The sequence below is a fragment of the Piliocolobus tephrosceles genome, chromosome 9, assembly GCF_002776525.5.
Source record: "Piliocolobus tephrosceles isolate RC106 chromosome 9, ASM277652v3, whole genome shotgun sequence".
Taxonomy (NCBI): Eukaryota; Metazoa; Chordata; class Mammalia; order Primates; family Cercopithecidae; genus Piliocolobus; species Piliocolobus tephrosceles.
The window spans coordinates 111,045,563-111,063,949 of NC_045442.1; the positions used below are offsets into that span (position 1 = coordinate 111,045,563).

Sequence of the window (18,387 nt, forward strand, 5' to 3'; positions counted from 1 at the left end):
CATTAACATAAGGTTTTTAAGAGTCTGTACATCTGTACATTTAATCAGGTTGCATAATAATCTTGCAAGAAAGGACAAAAAATGTTTTTCTTTTCCAAAATTGCAAATTGATACTCATGGAGGTTGAAATGATTTTCCCAAGATAACACAGTGGGGACTCAAAGCTGTGTCAGCTTGTATTTTTTTCATTACTCCATGGGGCCTCTCTAAGATAAAAAATGTTTGGATAGGCCCAAGAGCTACCAAATCTTGTTTCCTTCCTCCTCTTCCGTTTTCTTCAAGGACAAGGAATTCAAAGGAAACACCTCTACAGCATTGTTCATTAAAATTTTCTTCAACGGCAGAAGTGTTTCTTGTTGTCCAATATGGTAGCCCCAAGCCAGGTGTGGCTATTAAGTCCTTGATATGTGGCTGGTGTGACTGAAGAATTACATTCTTAATTTAATTATAATTAATTTTAATTTCAAAAGCCACGTTGGCTAGTGGATATAATATTGGACAGCACAACTCTAGAAGCTACATATAAGGGATTGGCAAATGCCCTTGATACCTCAAACTAAAATAGTAATTGGGGGTCAACTGCACTTTGTCTTTAGTTTTCTAGGTGTTAGTGCATCTTCAAGTCCAAACCCTTCACACCCAAGCCATCATTTATGATCAGTGCCATCTGTTGGGCTTAACCCATTTATGCCTGAGGTTGTAATTTTTTGAATTTTTGCAACCAGACCTTGGTGATGACCTTGAGCAGTAGGATCTAAATAACTCCCATAAACTTAGCATTCCAATAATGGAACACTAGACATAAATGGGTCAAGATATTTTTCTTGAGTTTCACTATCTTTACCTAATCACTGATTATTATTTTTACAAATAAGCTGAAATAACTAAAGTCCTCTGTAGCACCATTTATCTGATTTATCCAGAAGTTTCGTCTCTTTGCTATCTTTAATTTTTTTGTTATTCTACTATGTTCATAGTATATTAAGTAATGTACAGTTGTACCTTCTCTAATACATAATATGTATAAAGTCCAAAGCATTGATAACCATTTTGAATTTTCAGAAACTGTGTGTATGTTCTCTCAATTGGGGACAAGAACAAACTGGAAATATAAAACAGAATGAGAGTATCATGAAAGAAAAGGATTTAGCCAAAATTTCCCCTTACCACTAAAGAATTCATATACCACACACTTCTCACTACCTTTAACTCTTAGTTCTGTTAAGAAGTTTTCCAACACTCTAGTTCCAAAAAGTTTTCTCTATTATTTGGTGCTTTGGTTCACTGAAGAATTCAGAGTGTTTATGGTTTTTTATAGAATTATCAATTGTTTTGAATCAAAATAGAAGATGAACGTTGAAGGGTATAAGAATAACATTACTACTTGAGAATTAAGTAGCACTTAAGGGACACAAACTAAGAATACACATGCAAGATTTCTATAACTGTCAAACAGTTGCTATTGGAAGCCACGGCTACCACAAAAGCTAGTGAAAGAAGCATTATTTTATCCTAAAAGGAAGTCGTCTATGTGTTCCTTATGCATTTGTAGAATACCAGTTGCACCAGTAATATTGGCATGTCATTTGGTTATTGCTGTCTGACCAAACCTACTCCACAAGAATAAGCCGGGATACTTCACATAAACCAAACATAGCTGCTGCAAAGAGATTGTCATCACAATCCTTCAATCACCTTGCTTTTCAATTTTTTTTTTTTTGCAATAGTTAACTAAGTTAGGAAAAAGTTACCACCTTCATCAAATACTTAAAATTGTAAAGCAGAATATATGGAATGGAAAATGGTATTGGTTCATGTCAGACACTTGTGATGATAAAGTATGCTACTCTGTGAGTGGACTGATGTCCAAGGCAGATGTGTACAGATGCTAAACTGTTGAGAAAATGCTGCTTATGAGACATCTCTGCTTCTTGAGACCTGAATCTGCAAATGTTGAGCCCCGTACCTTACAAAAGCCAACAGTTTCTTGGCACAGAGTGTAAAAGTCTCATGGGTTGGAATGTTGGTGAAATTGTACACTCAGTACCTGAATTTAAACTTTAGGAGCTCAGTGTATATATTAACCACTTTCCTTCTCAAGGGATGCCATTCCTTTCTTCATTCATGGGGAATTTTCAAAATCAGGACTGTGATTCCAGGGCAATCGATACCTCCATTTAAGGAGCTTTCTGCATCCACTTGATTTAGCCAGAGAGGGAAGGGGTTGACATGAACGAAAAAGTGGATCAAATAGTCAAGAACATGATGGGCGTGGTAATGAACTGAACCACTTTTGCTAAGTGACAGAAAAATATTCTAATATTAAGGATTATTTTACAACTCTATGGAAGTAATGCAGCGATGCATCTTGCATCTGTTTTGTCTTGATGACAAAATGCACTCTTACAGTCACAAGATCCTGCCTTGTGTTAGTTATAAACAAAAATATATTTATATATATATTTATGTAACTACTATGTGCTTTAAAGAAAATTACTGTATGATTCAGCAGGGTTTTTCATTCTTTTTATCGCCATGCTGACGTGAATGGCTTCTTAGACAGGAATCGGCAATGAAATGGGTCTTTAAAAGTACAATGAAATGGGTCTTTAGCAAATGAAATGGCATAAAATTAAAAATAACCATAAGTTTAAAATCCCTTAACATTTTTGTTTCAAAAATGATTAAGGAACTCTTCATACTGTTTCCTTTTGTTTCCATCAGCCCAGAGCAACTGGTTTCATGGGACTTCACAGTTGGGGAATGGAGGCAAGGCTTCCCTAAAGCATAAATCAGATGTTTTTATGCGGAGGCAGGAGTATAGAAAGCCCCGTTTGCCACCCCCTCTTCCCAAATCCTTAGCTAAAAGTTCAGAAATTTTGTCACAGCTCATAGAAAGGTCATTCATCATGAAGGAAGAGGCAGACATAGTTTGAACCTCCTGTACAGATAAAAAGATTTGTTCTGTAAAGTGATGAACCTGTTGGTACAGATGGATCTAGACCAGAAAAACAACATCCTTGTGACACACATCTGTTTTGAAAATATAGAAAATCTCTTATTTTGTGTTTGTTTTCACTCCTGCATGAGCTGTTTTTCTTAGCAATCTTGAAACATTCATCATTGCTCTTTTGAGTGAAAGGGTTCGGCCTTTGGAAAACAGTTACATTTGAGACATCAGAGAACATTTGAACCAAAGGTGTCGATCCCTCATGAACTAAAGCTTTATTATAGTTTTTTTTCCTGATCCCTTTGCAACCCTGCACCTAAGCCAAAAGCATTATAATCTTGTCATACTTCAGATAAGTCCACAGGAGATGTTCCGAGTGAACTATAGATGACATTCCACTAGGGAATTCTACGTTCAGTGTAAATGGTATTTTGTATAAGTTTTAGTTTTTTGTTTACCCTTTGTTTCCTGGGCTGAGCTTGTCCAGAAATCTTGTCTTCTTTAGGCTACAGCAGCTTAGAGCTTGTTTGTTTGTGTGTTTGTTTTTGTTTGTCTTAAAGGTATAGGCAAAATTTTAGTCTTAACACCTGTAAACCAGTATTGGTGTTGTTGTGTCCTAGAAATTTTAGCACTGCTCTGATACAATAAAACCTTCTTTCTCTCCAACTGGTTCAACTTCAGCATAGGCAGGATGTCCAGAGCCTCTTCTAAACTTCATGGCAGGCCATCTGCTTGGGCGTCTCTGAAACAGAAAACACGAAAATAAAAAATGTGCGTCAGGGTAAGATTCCAGCACCATAAAAAATCTATTTGATAGCTATTTTAGATTAAATGTTGAATTAATTAACATGTTACGTTATCTCTTATTATAGCTACAGTCAGAATTAAGTGTTCCCCTTATCAACCCTCCAAGCCCTGTGCTTGCATTTCCAAGATGGCGCTATCTACCCCATCACAGGATAGACCATTTGTCACACCTGCCCTCAAAGGATGTGTATGCATATGTCTGAAATGCCCAAATATAACTAGGCAAAAAAGGAACTGTAATAAAACATATTTTTTAACATATGGCCACGGACACTCTCTCTTCTCTATAAGTCAATACTGATATCACTTCTTTTGGTTTACTCATTCACTTAAAAATTAAGGTCATAAAATTCTGCTGTTCCTAGAAGTATGTTTTCAATTAGGCACCAGATTTCCTAGCAAATAAGCTAAAAGAAATATCACTTAATGTCTTAAGAAATTATTTATTTAGCTAAGCATACCCATCTATTATTTTTTGTGCTTGAAAATTAAAGCTGTTATATCCTAAAAATGGAATCTATTATCAGAGGATGTGGCCAATTGTGAGCTTATGAAGCAAATATTGTACAACAGACACTAGTCCTAAAATACAGGTTATTTGTATTGACAAAAAGACAGCATTTCTCCTCAGCACTCCGTCCATCAAACAAACCTGTGATTTACAAATAGATGTGCTGAAATGAATTACTGAGTTGTCACAGCAGAAGACACTAAAATGCATTTCACAGCCATAGTGACACTAGAAACTATTACTCCATTTATCAAAGTGCCTGCAATTTGGGGGTAAATAAGATGATAAATATTGAAGGAAGTTCATTTCTATCTAAAGAATTCTAATGCAAAAAAGGTTAAATATCAGTATACACATACTGGCATTTGGTATCTTTCTAGATTTTCCAATTACATGCCAATGTCGATGATTAATGGCTGTGAAAATTTTTCACATCAGGTAGGGATGAGTATTAGCTCTACATTCTAGAAAAAAATACCAATCAGGGTAATTACATTCTGCCTACTAATAATATTAAGTGCTATCTCTATAACATTATGTGGCCAGAATGGCTTAAAGGTATTTGCTGATTAAGTTCCATTAAGTGAAACTGAATTATCCCTATTTTTCGAAAGAAGAATTTAAAACTAAAGAGAGAGCCACACAACAAAACAATGTGTCTATGGTGAGGCTGAAATAATCAACAATGGAAACATACAAAGCACCTCTAGAGAGGTGGGTACCGTAACTCATGGTTATGCCTGTTTGCAGGATAAAGATGACATGTTGCAGTGCTCACTACTCATAGCCCCAACTCTGGTTTTAGTGACTTCACAGCTGAGCTTCTCCAAAGCTACAGCTTCCTTGGGCAAGCAGCACCACTGAGATTTTGCTCTGAAACTCCACCTTTCCAAGGTCATAGCAAGAACAACCCTGCCGCCTAGCACGAATTTACAGCCACATAAAGACATTGTGCTATACTGTTCACAGTAGCCAAGATTTGGAAGCAACTGAAGTGTCCATCAACAGATGAATGGATGAAGAAAACGTGGTACATATACACAATGGAGTACTCTTCAGCCTTAAAAATAATGAGATCCTGTCATTCGCAACAACATGGATGGACTGGAGATCATTATGTTAAGTGAAATAAGCCAGGCACAGACAGACAAACATCACATGTTCTCACTAACTTGTGGGATCTAAGAATCAAAACAATTAAACTCATGGAGATAGAGTAGAAGGATGGTTACTAGAGGCTAGGAAGGGTCGTGGCAGGGAGGAGGTGGAGATAGTTAATGGGTCCCCTCAAAAATAAAAAAAAGAATAAGATTTCGTATTTGATGGCAGAACAGGGTGACTATAGTCAATAATAATTTAATTATACACTTAAAAATAATTAGAAGAGTATAACTGGATTGTTTGTAACACAGAAGATAAATGCTTGAGGCTTGAGGAGATAGATACCCTATTCTCCATGATGTGATGATGGCACATTGCATGCTTGTATCCAAACATTTCACATGCTCCATAAATATATATACCTACTGTGGACCCACAAAAATTAAAAACTAAAGGTGAGAAAAAAGAAATGGTGCTATATGTGGCTCTTCATTAAAAAGGACTGCAGATGACTGGCATGCTGATGATGACACTCATGAAAGTTACATTTTATGAGGCTTTTATTTCATATCTCATGCTTTATACTAGGTGATTTCCATACAGGATCTCATTTAATATCCACGACTCCATCCTTTACGTTTTGCGCAAACCTGCAAAGCTAGCAAATGGCAGGGCCAAGACGTAAAATAAAAATCTACCTACTTCCAAAGCTAATTTTTCCCATGATGGAAATTATTCCTTAAAATTCAATGGTTTGTACATAACTCACCCAACATTTGGGAACCTGGCTGTAGTTTTATTTCAATCTTAACAATATACCAACAACTTTGGTATTCCGTTAATAAGTCAGAGCTACTGAATTAACAACTCTTTCTTAGGTGAAGAGACTGCAGGATGATTGATAGTGAGTATCATGTGCTTTGTGAGTGTATCACAAAGGTCCTCAGAATAGAAAATACAAAATGTTGGATGTGAAGCTTCCCGTGTTAACGGAGTACAATAATATTTTCTAAACTAATTACATATATCCTTAAGGATTTTTTTGATTTGTAATTTTTTCTACTCATTGTAGAAAAAAATGAGTAAAAAGTGAGTAGAAAAAAACATAGAAATATCCCAACAAGATTTAAAATCACTAGAGATCCCACCAAAAACACACAATTGGTTAAACCAGTGGTTCCAACCTTTTTGGCACCAGGAGCTGGTTTTTGTGGAAGATAATTTTTTCATGGGTTGATGTTGGGGGCACAGGGTAGGAGGATGGTTTTGGGATGAAACTGTTCTACCACAGATCATCAGGCATTAGATTCTCATAAGGAACACACAACCTAGATCCCTCACATGTGCAGTTCACACTAGGGTTCATGCTTCTATGAGAATCTAATGCTGCTGCTGATCTGACAGGAGGCAGAGCTCGGTTGGCAATGCTTGCTTGCCTGCCACTCACCTCCTGCTGTGTGGCCCATTTCCTAACAGGCCACGGACAGGTACACGTCCACAGCCCAGGGGTCAGGAACCCCTGGGTTAAACTATCAGTGTATGTCACTCATGCAATTTCATGACTAAAGATGCACAAAATAGGTATAATCCAGCTACAGAATTATTCAAGGCTGCTCTCTTATTCAGGAAAAACTGAAAATTCATAAACAAGTTCTACTGGATTTTTAAAAAGCATTTTCATAATAATATCTTAAAATTTACAATGAAATCTAACAAATGTCATGTAGCTAGGGTTTTAAACATTCGATCTCATTTTGTATTCTTTTATAATCCCTTCACATCTCAGTCTTAGCCATAACAATGCCAAGCAAAGAGTAACAACTTCACCAAAATTCTCCTTTCTTTTAGAACACTTTCATAATGAAATAGGAGATGTCATCTCACATGGCAAAGCAATTACGTGATTGTGAATAAATGACTTGATTTCTCCGGTCCTTTATTTCTTCATCTGTGAAATAATAGCTAATTTGTCCTCTAAAACCCTAGGATCTTTCTATTTGCTTGCCTGAGATAATTGCCTTCAAAGTGGAGAGAAGATCATAATTTTTAAAGAGAACCTTCTGTGTTGAGGTTTTTCTGATCCTTGTCTCTTCTGCCTCCTCCTGCTAACTTTTAGAATTCCTATACTTAAGGGAAATCTACATAAATCGGCCCTAACTGAAATTGATTTTCCATGTCAATCTGCGTGTAGTCAGATTATTCTTTACAAATGAAAAGAATGGGGCAGAATCTTGCTCTGTCCCCCAGGCTGAAGTGCAATGGCATGATCTCGGCTCACTGCAACCTCCACCTCCCTGGTTCAAGCGATTCTCCTGCCTCAGCCTCCTGAGTAGCTGGGATTACAGCCGCCCACCACAGCACCCGGCTAATTTTTGTATTTTTAGTAGAGACGGGGTTTCACCATCTTTGCCAGGCTGGTCTCAAACCCCTGACCTCGTGATCCCCACCCACCTCGGCCTCCCAAAGTGCTGAAATTACATTCTTTAACAGAATGACTGAATATTTAGTTAGCATAGAAAAGTCCTTGACATCTATGCCATAATAGAAGCCATCTACCCAGAGTACAGGGACGGGCTTGGATGGAAGGATCTGAAAACCTGAGCCTCATGTCCAGCCCTGCCACAAACTTGCAAGCATGATTGAGCACAGCCAGGGATTTCAGAGAAGGGATATGTTCTTTCTGGAGGCCCAGACAGTTCCAAATCTGTGTTCCTTTTAGAATGGCTAATTCAAATTGTTATGGAAACTCATCAAGGCCACAGGGTCACTTGCTAACAGGGCAGGATATATGCTGAAAATCGAAGGATTCAAACCAGACTGTAGTGTTAATTCACTACAGAGTTTCAGGATGTAATGTCTTAAAACATTACTGGGTGCAATGCGTGGGTGATTTCTAATTTCATTTCTGAGAATTATTTATGTGATTAATCATATTCAGAAGAAAATGTTCGCAGCAATAATGTTGGCACGGGGGTTGGCTGTGCAGTCAGGAATTCTCCCTAATTCTTGCTTCAGTACTACTAATTGAACAGTCATCCAGGTCTGACTCAATGGTCCGTGGCAAGATAATTAGCTAAAATATCCACAAACGAACCCCGAGGCCACCCTCAGTGAGCAGTGTACACAAAACTGCAGCTGGAGACCTTTCTTCCAGTTCAGAGAGCAACACAGAGAGGGGTTTGTGTTGGGTTAGATGAGCCCTCCAAAGGAAGTTACAGTCATGAGTATGAAAGAAAAGGGACTGATTTTGAAATTAAAGGCCCAGATAGAAAACACCTGTGGTACATAATGGCACTCGTCAAGCAGCCGGTTAGAAATTTCTGCCATTTTGGGGCTGTCTTCCTCCCTGAACAGTGAGGGAATAGAAAGAGGCTGGAATTACTTCCCAGTGTAGGACTTGGGGAAAGTCACGTCTCCTTACTCAGTTTCCGAATATAAATGAACGAGAGTATTGTTTTTCAAAAAAACCTACCCTTCCTTCCTTCTGTTTTTCTTGTTTGTTTTGTTTTTGTTCGTTTGTTTGTGTTTTTTTTGAGATGGAGTCTTGCTCTGTTACCGAGGCTGGAGTGCAGTAGCACGATCTTGGCTCACTGCAACCTCCGCCTCCTGGGTTGAAGCTATTCTCACGCCTCAGCCTCCTGAGTAGCTGTGATTAGAGGCACCTGCCACCACGCCCAGCTAATTTTTGTATTGTTAGTGGAGACAGGGTTTCACCATGTTGGCCAGCCTGGTCTTGGACCCCTGACCTCAAGTGATCCATCTGCCTCAGCCTCCCAAAGTGCTGTGATTACAGGCGTGAGCCAGAGCGCCCGGCCCTTCCTTCCTTTTAATTTTTAAGTCACGGACTCTTCTTATTTTCTAATAAAAATCTTACCTTGAAGCCCAGAGTGAAGCACACAGGGTCGGTCTCCTTTAATTGTGGTGTACAGATCCCCGCTTGCGTGCGCTCCCCAAGCCCTCATGGAGTTTACGAATCCTATGCTTTCTAAAACATGTGTTTTGGAAACTATAGAACTAAATCTGTGTTTCTCAAACTTGCCTGGCCGTGTCACGAATCACAGCGGATCTTGTTAAACTACAGCTCCTGATTCAACAGGGAGGCCTGGCGGGGTCTGCGTTTCTCACAGCCTCCTAGGTGATGCTGAGGCTGTGGATCCACACAGCACACTTCAAAGAGCAAGGGTTATGATTTTCTAAGGTCTCTTCTAACAGAAACATCCTTCGGGAGCCAGAAGAAGAAAAGATATTGAACCTCAGCCTTCCTTGTGTCTCTGGCACACCTTCATGGGAATTGAAGGCTTGCTTTTGCACCCAGGTCAACCTTTCAATATTTAGCTTTGATAAAGTTTGATTGTCCAAGGGAAGGAATTTTTTTCTCTCTATTTCATTCTTTGAAATACAATTTTTTTCTCTATTTTCCTTATTTTGTGTTGAATATTTATTTAGTCTTAACAAGTTAAAGGTTGGATTGCCAGATTTAGCAAATAAATGAGACACCCATAAAGTTTGGATTTCAAATAAACAACCAGTCATTAAAAATATATATATTTAATTGGACATATACTAATTAATGGCTTTTTTTAAAAAAATTCTGATCCACATGAGTGTCGTGTATTTTAATTGCCAATTCTATCTATGGGGAAATACAATGGCTTTGGGTCCTGGCCAGGGAATCTAGCAATCTTATTAAAATAAACAGCTCCTGTGTGTGACTGTATATCTCTTTGCTTCATGAAACGTACGTCCCTTTTTCCTTAAAAAGAGTCACTCAAATTGATTTGTTGGTCTTCTGGTGTGGTTGAAAATTCCAAGCAGGAGCATTCTAATTGCTTGTGTGGGAAGCAAAGGCTGGGTGATCTTTGCATGTTTTCTGCTAGCCCTCTTTTGATTCTTCCTGGTGTGGAAGTTGCCTTATTTTCCTGCGTCAGCTCTTCTCTAGTCTCCCGTTACCACCTGTCATTGATATATTGCCTTCATTCTAGAACTGTCTTATGGATGATCCTGAAGAATTAGTTACAACCATAGTCAGTTCATGTGCAAGATGAAAACTGTTCCCAAGCATATACAGATCAGCTATGTACTAGGGTTAACAACAACAACAAAAAACATACAATTTGTGTGATTTTCCAAAAGTTAACATCTTTAAAGCACAAAGTCAACGATTCTCCAATGGCTGAATAAATATCTTTCAATCACACATTGCAAACACTTAATGTGTATTGTTTTCTTTCACTCTTTAGTTTCACATATTTCCAAGAACACTTTCTTTCTTTTCCTCTCTCTTTTCTTTCCTTCTTTCTTTCTTTCCTTCTTCCTTTCCTTTCCTTTCCTTCTTCCTTTCCTTTCTTTCCTCCTTTCTTTTGAGACAGTATCTCACTCTGTAACCTGGACTGGAGTACAGTGGCATGATCAACTCTCAATGCAGCCTCAACTTCCTGGGCTCAAGTGATCTTCCCACCTCAGTCTCCTAAGTAGCTGGGACCACAGGAGTGCACCACCATTCCTGGCTAATTTTTTTTTTTCCTATTTTTATTTATTTAATTAATCTATTTATGTATTTATTTAGTAGAGACAGGGTTTCATCACATTGCCTAGGCTGGTCTTGAACTTCTAGCCTCAAGCAGTCCTCCTGCCTTGGCCTCCCAAAGTGTGGGGATGACACGTGTGAGCCATTGCACCTGGCCATGCAAATTTTCTGAATCCCCACCTACAGATTACAAGTCACTTCTATTTTTCCTGTGCTGTTTAGATGTTTCCTGGTATTTTATCAATATCTCTTGTCACATTTTTTCATATATTGTGGTTGTTCCTGTGATTGGAGGGATGTAGTCAACATACATATATATATATATATATATATATATATGTATATGTGTGTCTATGTATGTACATCTATCTATACTGTGCTCTATGTATATGTTCTAGAAGTCAAATGTGATATCCTGTGACCGCTGAAATATGCACAGCAGTGGGATATTGAAGCTATCTGACACCAGGAGTGAATCCTTATTGTAACATCTGCTCCTCTGGAAGACAACATTATTCTCAGTAATAATCATGAAAGAAAATTAATAATAATGGCAGTAAGAAATGCAGAGAACATTTTCTTGTTTTGAACTTTATCGATATATAATTATGCCACTAAAACCCATTAAAAATAAAAAAATAAAATATTGCCATAAAAAAGGGGAAATAGAGTGAATGAATGCACTTTTTGAAAAAAAAAAGGGGGGATATTGCCAAATGAAGAACTTCACAACGTTCAGAGAATGATTTGTACTTGCAGTAGCAGAATTGAAGTGACTTAAGTTCTGTTTTTCTGTCTTTACAACCACAATGCTATCATTCTTTATTTTGAATCTACTGTTTTAACACAGATATATAAAGTACCTTATAGGTTGAAGACATCAGTGTGCCCAAAACAAATGCAATGGATACCAAACTCTGATTAACTTTTATTCTCTAAATGAATGCATGTAGCTGAGTTCACTGTCGGGAGCCAAGTGTGTTACTGGGAGTTCTCTGAATTAACTTCCATGTAGAAGGCAATGTTTACTAAAGGATACGTAATAACATTGGACTAAGTTGAAGCTTATATATTACATCAGTAAAACTCAACAATAAGCGAGCCCACTTTTTAATGCTTAGATCAGCAAAGGTTTCTATCAGGGAGGAATATTTTATCACTAACAGAGTTTAGAATTTTTAGTACATGGTGATAATAAAAAGCCAATTTTATTTGAGTTGGTTTTATTATAATTTTACCATTCTCTCAAGACGATGCAACCCCTTTTTACTTGCACTTGGAAACAGATAGATTTGATCCACCTCAGCTGGCAAACTGTTATATACAGGGAGATTCACAATAAGTGCTTGTGTTCACTTGCACAGATCTTATTTATAGTTTATGCTGCCATGAGAGGATGACATTCAGACTCATGGGTGACAAGCTGTATTTCTTGAATATTTTTTTTTTCCTTTTTTGACTTCACCTCACTATTGGCCACTTTGTTGTTCAAACCGAGCATGACTATGTGGTAAATGCATTCAGTCGTCTGATAAAATTAATATTTGCACAGCTTTATGTAAAACAGTACTAAAAGTAAGGCAATTATGCATTTATCTTATTTATAGGGAAAATAATATATTTGTATATAAAAACTTGAACAGGAGCTAACCAATGAGATTTGAGAGTCAGCATGAAATCAAGTATCCACTGGAAACATTCCACAATAAATGCTATGAGTTTCAAAGAAAAATGCCTTCATCTGGAGTCACTGGAGATGGCTGCATGGGCAGAATGAATGGAACAGAAGACAGAATGAAACTCGCCATCAGTGCAGCCCTGAAGCTGCATGCAAGACTCACTCCAGGTCTTTAGAAAGTGCCAACCACTGGTTTTGTGTGCATTGATTCTCCCTCCTGTATTTCCTCCAGCAACTCAATGACTTGAGCGTTCCCTCGATCAGGGTTCCTCCTGGATATTTAAAATCATATCCACTTCCATCCCTTCTACATTCCTCCTTCTACTTCACCTCGAAGCTGCTACCTACAGAGCCTGGCTATTACATGGCACTGCACTGCCTCTAAATCCTTTAGATGGTGGAAGATCACATCCAATTAGCCTCTACAGTTCACCCAGGCTTCACTTAACTTCCTGCTAGCCTGAATTCCATAGAGGGCCTCTTCAGCCAACTTACTGTCTGTTCTCTCCTTTATCTGACCATCAATTCTGGGTAAGTTTCCCCAGTCCTCATCACAGATCCTTATCTTCTATATTTTCCTATTCCAGATCCTAAGCAGACCCAATTAGTGGAGAAAAAAGTCACACGTTCCGGTTCACCCAGTGTCAAAGAATCACACTCTAATTTCCATTGGGAAGTCAGTGATTCATTTACTCTTCTCTTGTTGAATTATTTTCATACACCCAAACTCTATCTATTTGCTCTAGCATCTAATCCCAGGGTGCCCTCTCTCAATTATGTATTTCTCCATCTACTTTTACAGAGCCAATGAAGCCCTTTAGAAGATGCTAATCCCTTGCTCCCATCAATGCTTTTATATCTACTCATGTTTTCTTCATATCCTCAAAAGTCTTCCTCAGTTGCATAGTTAATTGCTTTCCCTGTTTAATAATACTGTCACTGTTAGGAAGTTACTTCATTTCTCCTTCCTCTCCAAGACCCTTAAAACACCCCTTCCATTGTTTACCTTTTACCTACACCGAACATCAGGGAAAAGGGTTTACTTGATGTTTCTTCGAACTCTCAGTACTATATCTCTCTGAAATGTCCGGCTCCATCAACTGGCTTCACGGTACAAAACCATTTTTCACCCTCAGTGCCTGCTCCCTGCTTTAATTCTCTCAGGTTACCAATGACTTAGTCATTAACGTCCTCTGTGACTTCTCTAGAGCACTTTACGCTGCTGCCTGTCTTTTCAATCTTGACCCTTTCCCTTTTGTGGCTTTCTAGGATGGTATATTTTCTTGCATCTTGCTCATTGTGTGTGTGCATGTGTGTTTGTGTGTGTGTGTGTATGTTTGTGTGTGTGTGTGTACGTTTGTGTGTGTGTGTATGTGTGTCTGTTTTGTTTTTGTCTTAAATGGTCCCCTTTTCTGATTCATCAGCATTAACTGTCAACACGTCCTAAAGTTTAGTGCTGACAAAACCCAACTCTTTATTCTCTTGGGTTTCAACTTCTACTATTAGTTCCACACTTCTCACCTGATTGTTTTCCCAAATCCATTCCCTTTTTTTTTCAGTCTTTTTTTTTTTTTTTGAAGATACCCAATTTCTTGACCATCAGCTCAAACCAAACCTGCTTAAAATCCATCCTGTTACTTTCCTTCCTAAACTTACATTACCTTCTGATGTTTTTAATACTGTCATTAGAAAATTCAATTTCAGCCAAGCGCGATGGTTCACGCCTGTAATTCCAGCACTTTGGGAGGCTGAGGCAGGCAGATCACCTGAGGCCAACATGGTGAAACCCCATCTCTACTAAAAATACAAAAATTGGCAGGGCGTGGTGGCAGGCGTCTGTAGTCCCAGCTACTTGGGAGGTTGAGGCAGAAGAATCACCTGAACCTGGCAGGCGGAGGTTGTGGTGAGCCGAGACCATGCCACTGCACTCTAGCCTGAGCAACAAGAGCAAAACTCTGTCAAAAGAAAAAAAGAAGAAAAGAAGGAAGGAAGGAAGGAAGGAAGGAAGGAAGGAAGGAAGGAAGGAAGGAAGGAAGGAGAAAGAAAGAAAAATAAAGAAAGAAAGAAAAAGAAAATTCAATTTCTCAGTTACACAGATTTTGAACTTTGAAGTTATCTTTGATTCTTCTTCATCCTATATATTCAATGTAATGAATCAGGGCATCCTCCTCAGTTTTACCACTAATTAGATATAGGAAACTGCTTACGTTCTTGGAATCTCAGTCATCCTATCTGTAAAATAAGGATCTAACAATTCTGTATTTACTGAGCTCATTGGGGAGTACTGAGAATCGAAGATAACTGTTTGAAAACCCTTTCACGTATAAACCTTTACACAAACAAAGATTGCTAAATTCTGTCTTCTTCCTCCACATGGCTCCTGGATTAGCCTCATTCTTGTCCCTCTATAAACACCCCAATTCAGCTCTCAGCAACTGCTTCACATATAGAATACTGATAGTCTTCTAACTCTCTTCTGACCATCTTTTCACTCTTCTTTTGGCTCACTATACTCCTTCCCCAGAAGCATTTTAAACTCCTACTTCTTTTTTATTTTATGTATATATTTATTTATTTTTTGATGGAGCCTGTCTCTGTTGCCCTGGCTGTAGTGCAGTGGCATGATCTCAGCTCACTTCAACCTCCACCTCCTGGGTTCAAGAGATTCTCCTTCCTCAGCCTCCCAAGAAGCTGGGACTACAAGCACGCACAACCATGCTTGGCTAATTATTGTATTTTTAGTAGAGATGGGGTTTCACCATCTTGGCCAGGCTGGTCTCGAACTCCTGACCTCAAGTGATCCACCCACCTCGGCCTACCAAAGTGCTGGGATCGGAGGCGTGAGCCATGGTGCCAGGCCTAAACTCCTACTTCTTTATTACATCATTGATTCTCACTGCTTATGGAATGATAGTCAGATTCTGTGTTTGTCCTTCAAAGCCTGCCATATCTATTTTCCATCTATACTAAAGCCATTTTCAATATTTGCTCATAGATATTAACACATAGTTAAATAAGTTGATTCATCCTGACCTTTCTTGATTTAATGTTTTTAAAACCAGAATATATCCCTATTCCATCTGAAAAGGTATCTGCCCTTCCTCTTCACTTAGCCAGAACATAGCACCCTTTCAAGACCCTGCACAAACACCATGTCTTTAATGAGATTCCTCCTAATTCTCTCTCTCTTTCTTAAGTATTTTAGAGCATTTGACTGAATCCTTTATTCAATATTGATCATACCTTTGATGTTCCTTTCATTATTATTGAATTCTCATGTGGCTGTTTAGCCTTTAAAGTTTTTGTGTCCTATGTCTTTAGATGCATACTAAACTGGAAAATATAATTACACATAGGATGACCATACGATTTATTGTCCAAATTAGGACACTTTTGAGAACAAATGGAGAAACTATTAATAATTACATCAGACAACAGACATAAACTAGAATGGTTCTGGGCAAAGCGGAAAGTATGTTTGCCTTAGCTACACCCCTCTGTGAGTGTAAGACGCTCCAGCAGTGTACTGCACAGACAGATTCTTTGGTTTTGACTAATTTTTTTGTGATATGAGCTGAGAATATTCTAGTCTTCTTCAACATTAGCCTTAGATCATAATATGCTAATAATGCTTTGAGCAGCATCTCTTTATTTTTTGAGCCACACTGCCACAAGTGGTTATTTTTACCCAAATCATGTAATAATTTGCTATTAGGCAGGCAATTTACTCTAAAGAAAAGTACTTTGCAGGGTGTGTGAAAACAAGCCAGTTCACTGCTGCCTAGTGACTGAGTTAAAAGACAAGATAATACTGCACTGGTCATAAATATCCTAATAAAAGTCGAATATGAGTTAGTGCTGCCTCCCTACAGCAGACTGACCATGTTCCTTAAGAAATTGTTCTTGTCAAGTTACCCGTGTCTGGAGTGCCAATGTGTTTCTAAGTGAAGCTAAAGAAATCTGGAAAGTTAAGGTCTAATCAGCAGTGACCTTCGGAATGGTTAATGTGAGTTATTTTCTATCCTAAAGTAATTGTGTGCTTTACTCCATATTTAATCACATGATTAAGAAACAACCCAAGAGAATGATTTATGTCATCAAATCTGAGACTGGACCCATTCATTTGAAGATACAGAGTGATCTTATCAGTCAAACTAGGGCAAAACCACACTTACATATATGACCAGTTTCATCATATGTTTTTAATTTGTATATGTTGGAATAAAATTAAAAGTTTTAAAGAAACTTTAAAAGGCAGATAGCAAACTTTTTACCTATTTAAGGTCCTACATTGAAAAATGAGTATCCAAAATGGTATATGTTTTTAAATCTGAGGAACTTGATTTATTTATTTTGGGCACATACTATATCGTGTCAAATCAACTCAGAGGTTGAAATAAAAATATAATTATGACCCTGAGAAAATGAACAATAAAGTATTAGTGTAGCAGGAAAATAAAAGCTAATATGTAATTTAGAGGATCAATTGTAGAGGCTTTACAGATGCATTTGTAATTATATTGTCAAACAATGTTGTAACTGACTAATAACAGTGCTTAATCATTCCTTACTTAGGGCTCCAGTGATATTCATTACTGTCCTGTATACAGATTCATGTAACCTCCACAAAAGTTTTCCTAGAGTGCATTGCATTCATCCTGTGATAAAGAAGTGCTGATAACCATGGTAATCATATGTGAGTTCGATCATAGCTCTGGAAGTCATCCTGTTTGCAACACTTTAAAAAAAAAAAAAAAAGATAAAAAAGCAAGATGACTGAGATATAACAATTAGAACCTATAAAAACAACTTTTTTGTTGTTTTTGTTTTGTACAGTCAATGGTATAATACTCAGGGGTTTGATAATATGGTTTGTGAATTATGTAGATCATTTGTTCTTTTTCCCTTCCTCTTCTCATTTGAATAACTTAACAATAGCTCAAGACAATTGGGTAGGAGTCGGAAATAAAGGAATCCCTCAAATAAATTATCTATTTACATAATTTTTGGTTGAAAGTGACTACTGTTTCAAATAGCACTTTTAACAAAGTTGAAGGCTGCTTGGGAGAGTCAGCAAAGTTGGTTTTAACTCCTGGTTATGTTACACAGAATGGTTCAGGATTGACCAGAATCACAAAGTTAGTAAAAGCTGGAATTTATGCAAAATCTGCTGCCTTCTTGGTGCTAGAGTCTTCCTACTGCATTTTACTGATTTCTTTTTTTTTATTATTATTATACTGTAAGTTCTAGGGTACATGTGCATAACGTGCAGGTTTGTTACACATGTATACTTGTGCCATGTTGGTGTGCTGCACCCATCAACTCGTCAGCACCAATCAATTCATCATTTATATCAGGTGTAACTCCCCAGTGCAATCCCTCCCCCCTCCCCCCTCCCCCCTCCCCATGATAGGCCCCAGTGTGTGATGTTTCCCTTCCCAAGTCCAAGTGAATTCATTGTTCAGTTCCCACCTATGAGTGAGAACATGCAGTGTTTGGTTTTCTCTTCTTGTGATAGTTTGCTAAGAATGATGGTTTCCAGCTGCATCCATGTCCCTACAAAGGACACAAACTCATCCTTTTTTATGGCTGCATAGTATTCCATGGTGTATATGTGCCACATTTTCTTAATCCAGTCTGTCACTGATGGACATTTGGGTTGATTCCAAGTCTTTGCTATTGTGAATAGTGCCGCAATAAACATACGTGTGCATGTGTCTTTGTAGTAGCATAATTTATAATCCTTTGGGTATATACCCAGTAGTGGGATGGCTGGGTCATATGGTACATCTAGTTCTAGATCCTTGAGGAAT

The 18,387-nt window shown here is 38.0% G+C and overlaps 1 protein-coding gene across 1 annotated transcript in view; it reads right to left on the reverse strand.

The window, feature by feature from the left end:
* Window positions 1–3,036: 3,036 nt before the first annotated feature.
* The window catches only part of PLXDC2 (plexin domain containing 2), a 472,622-nt gene continuing 457,271 nt past the window's right edge, over window positions 3,037–18,387 (reverse strand). The window contains exon 15 of the mRNA XM_023223192.2: window positions 3,037–3,692. Coding sequence (XP_023078960.1) covers window positions 3,576–3,692 — 117 coding nt within the window. The 3' untranslated portion in view covers window positions 3,037–3,575. The remainder of the gene's footprint in view (window positions 3,693–18,387) is intronic.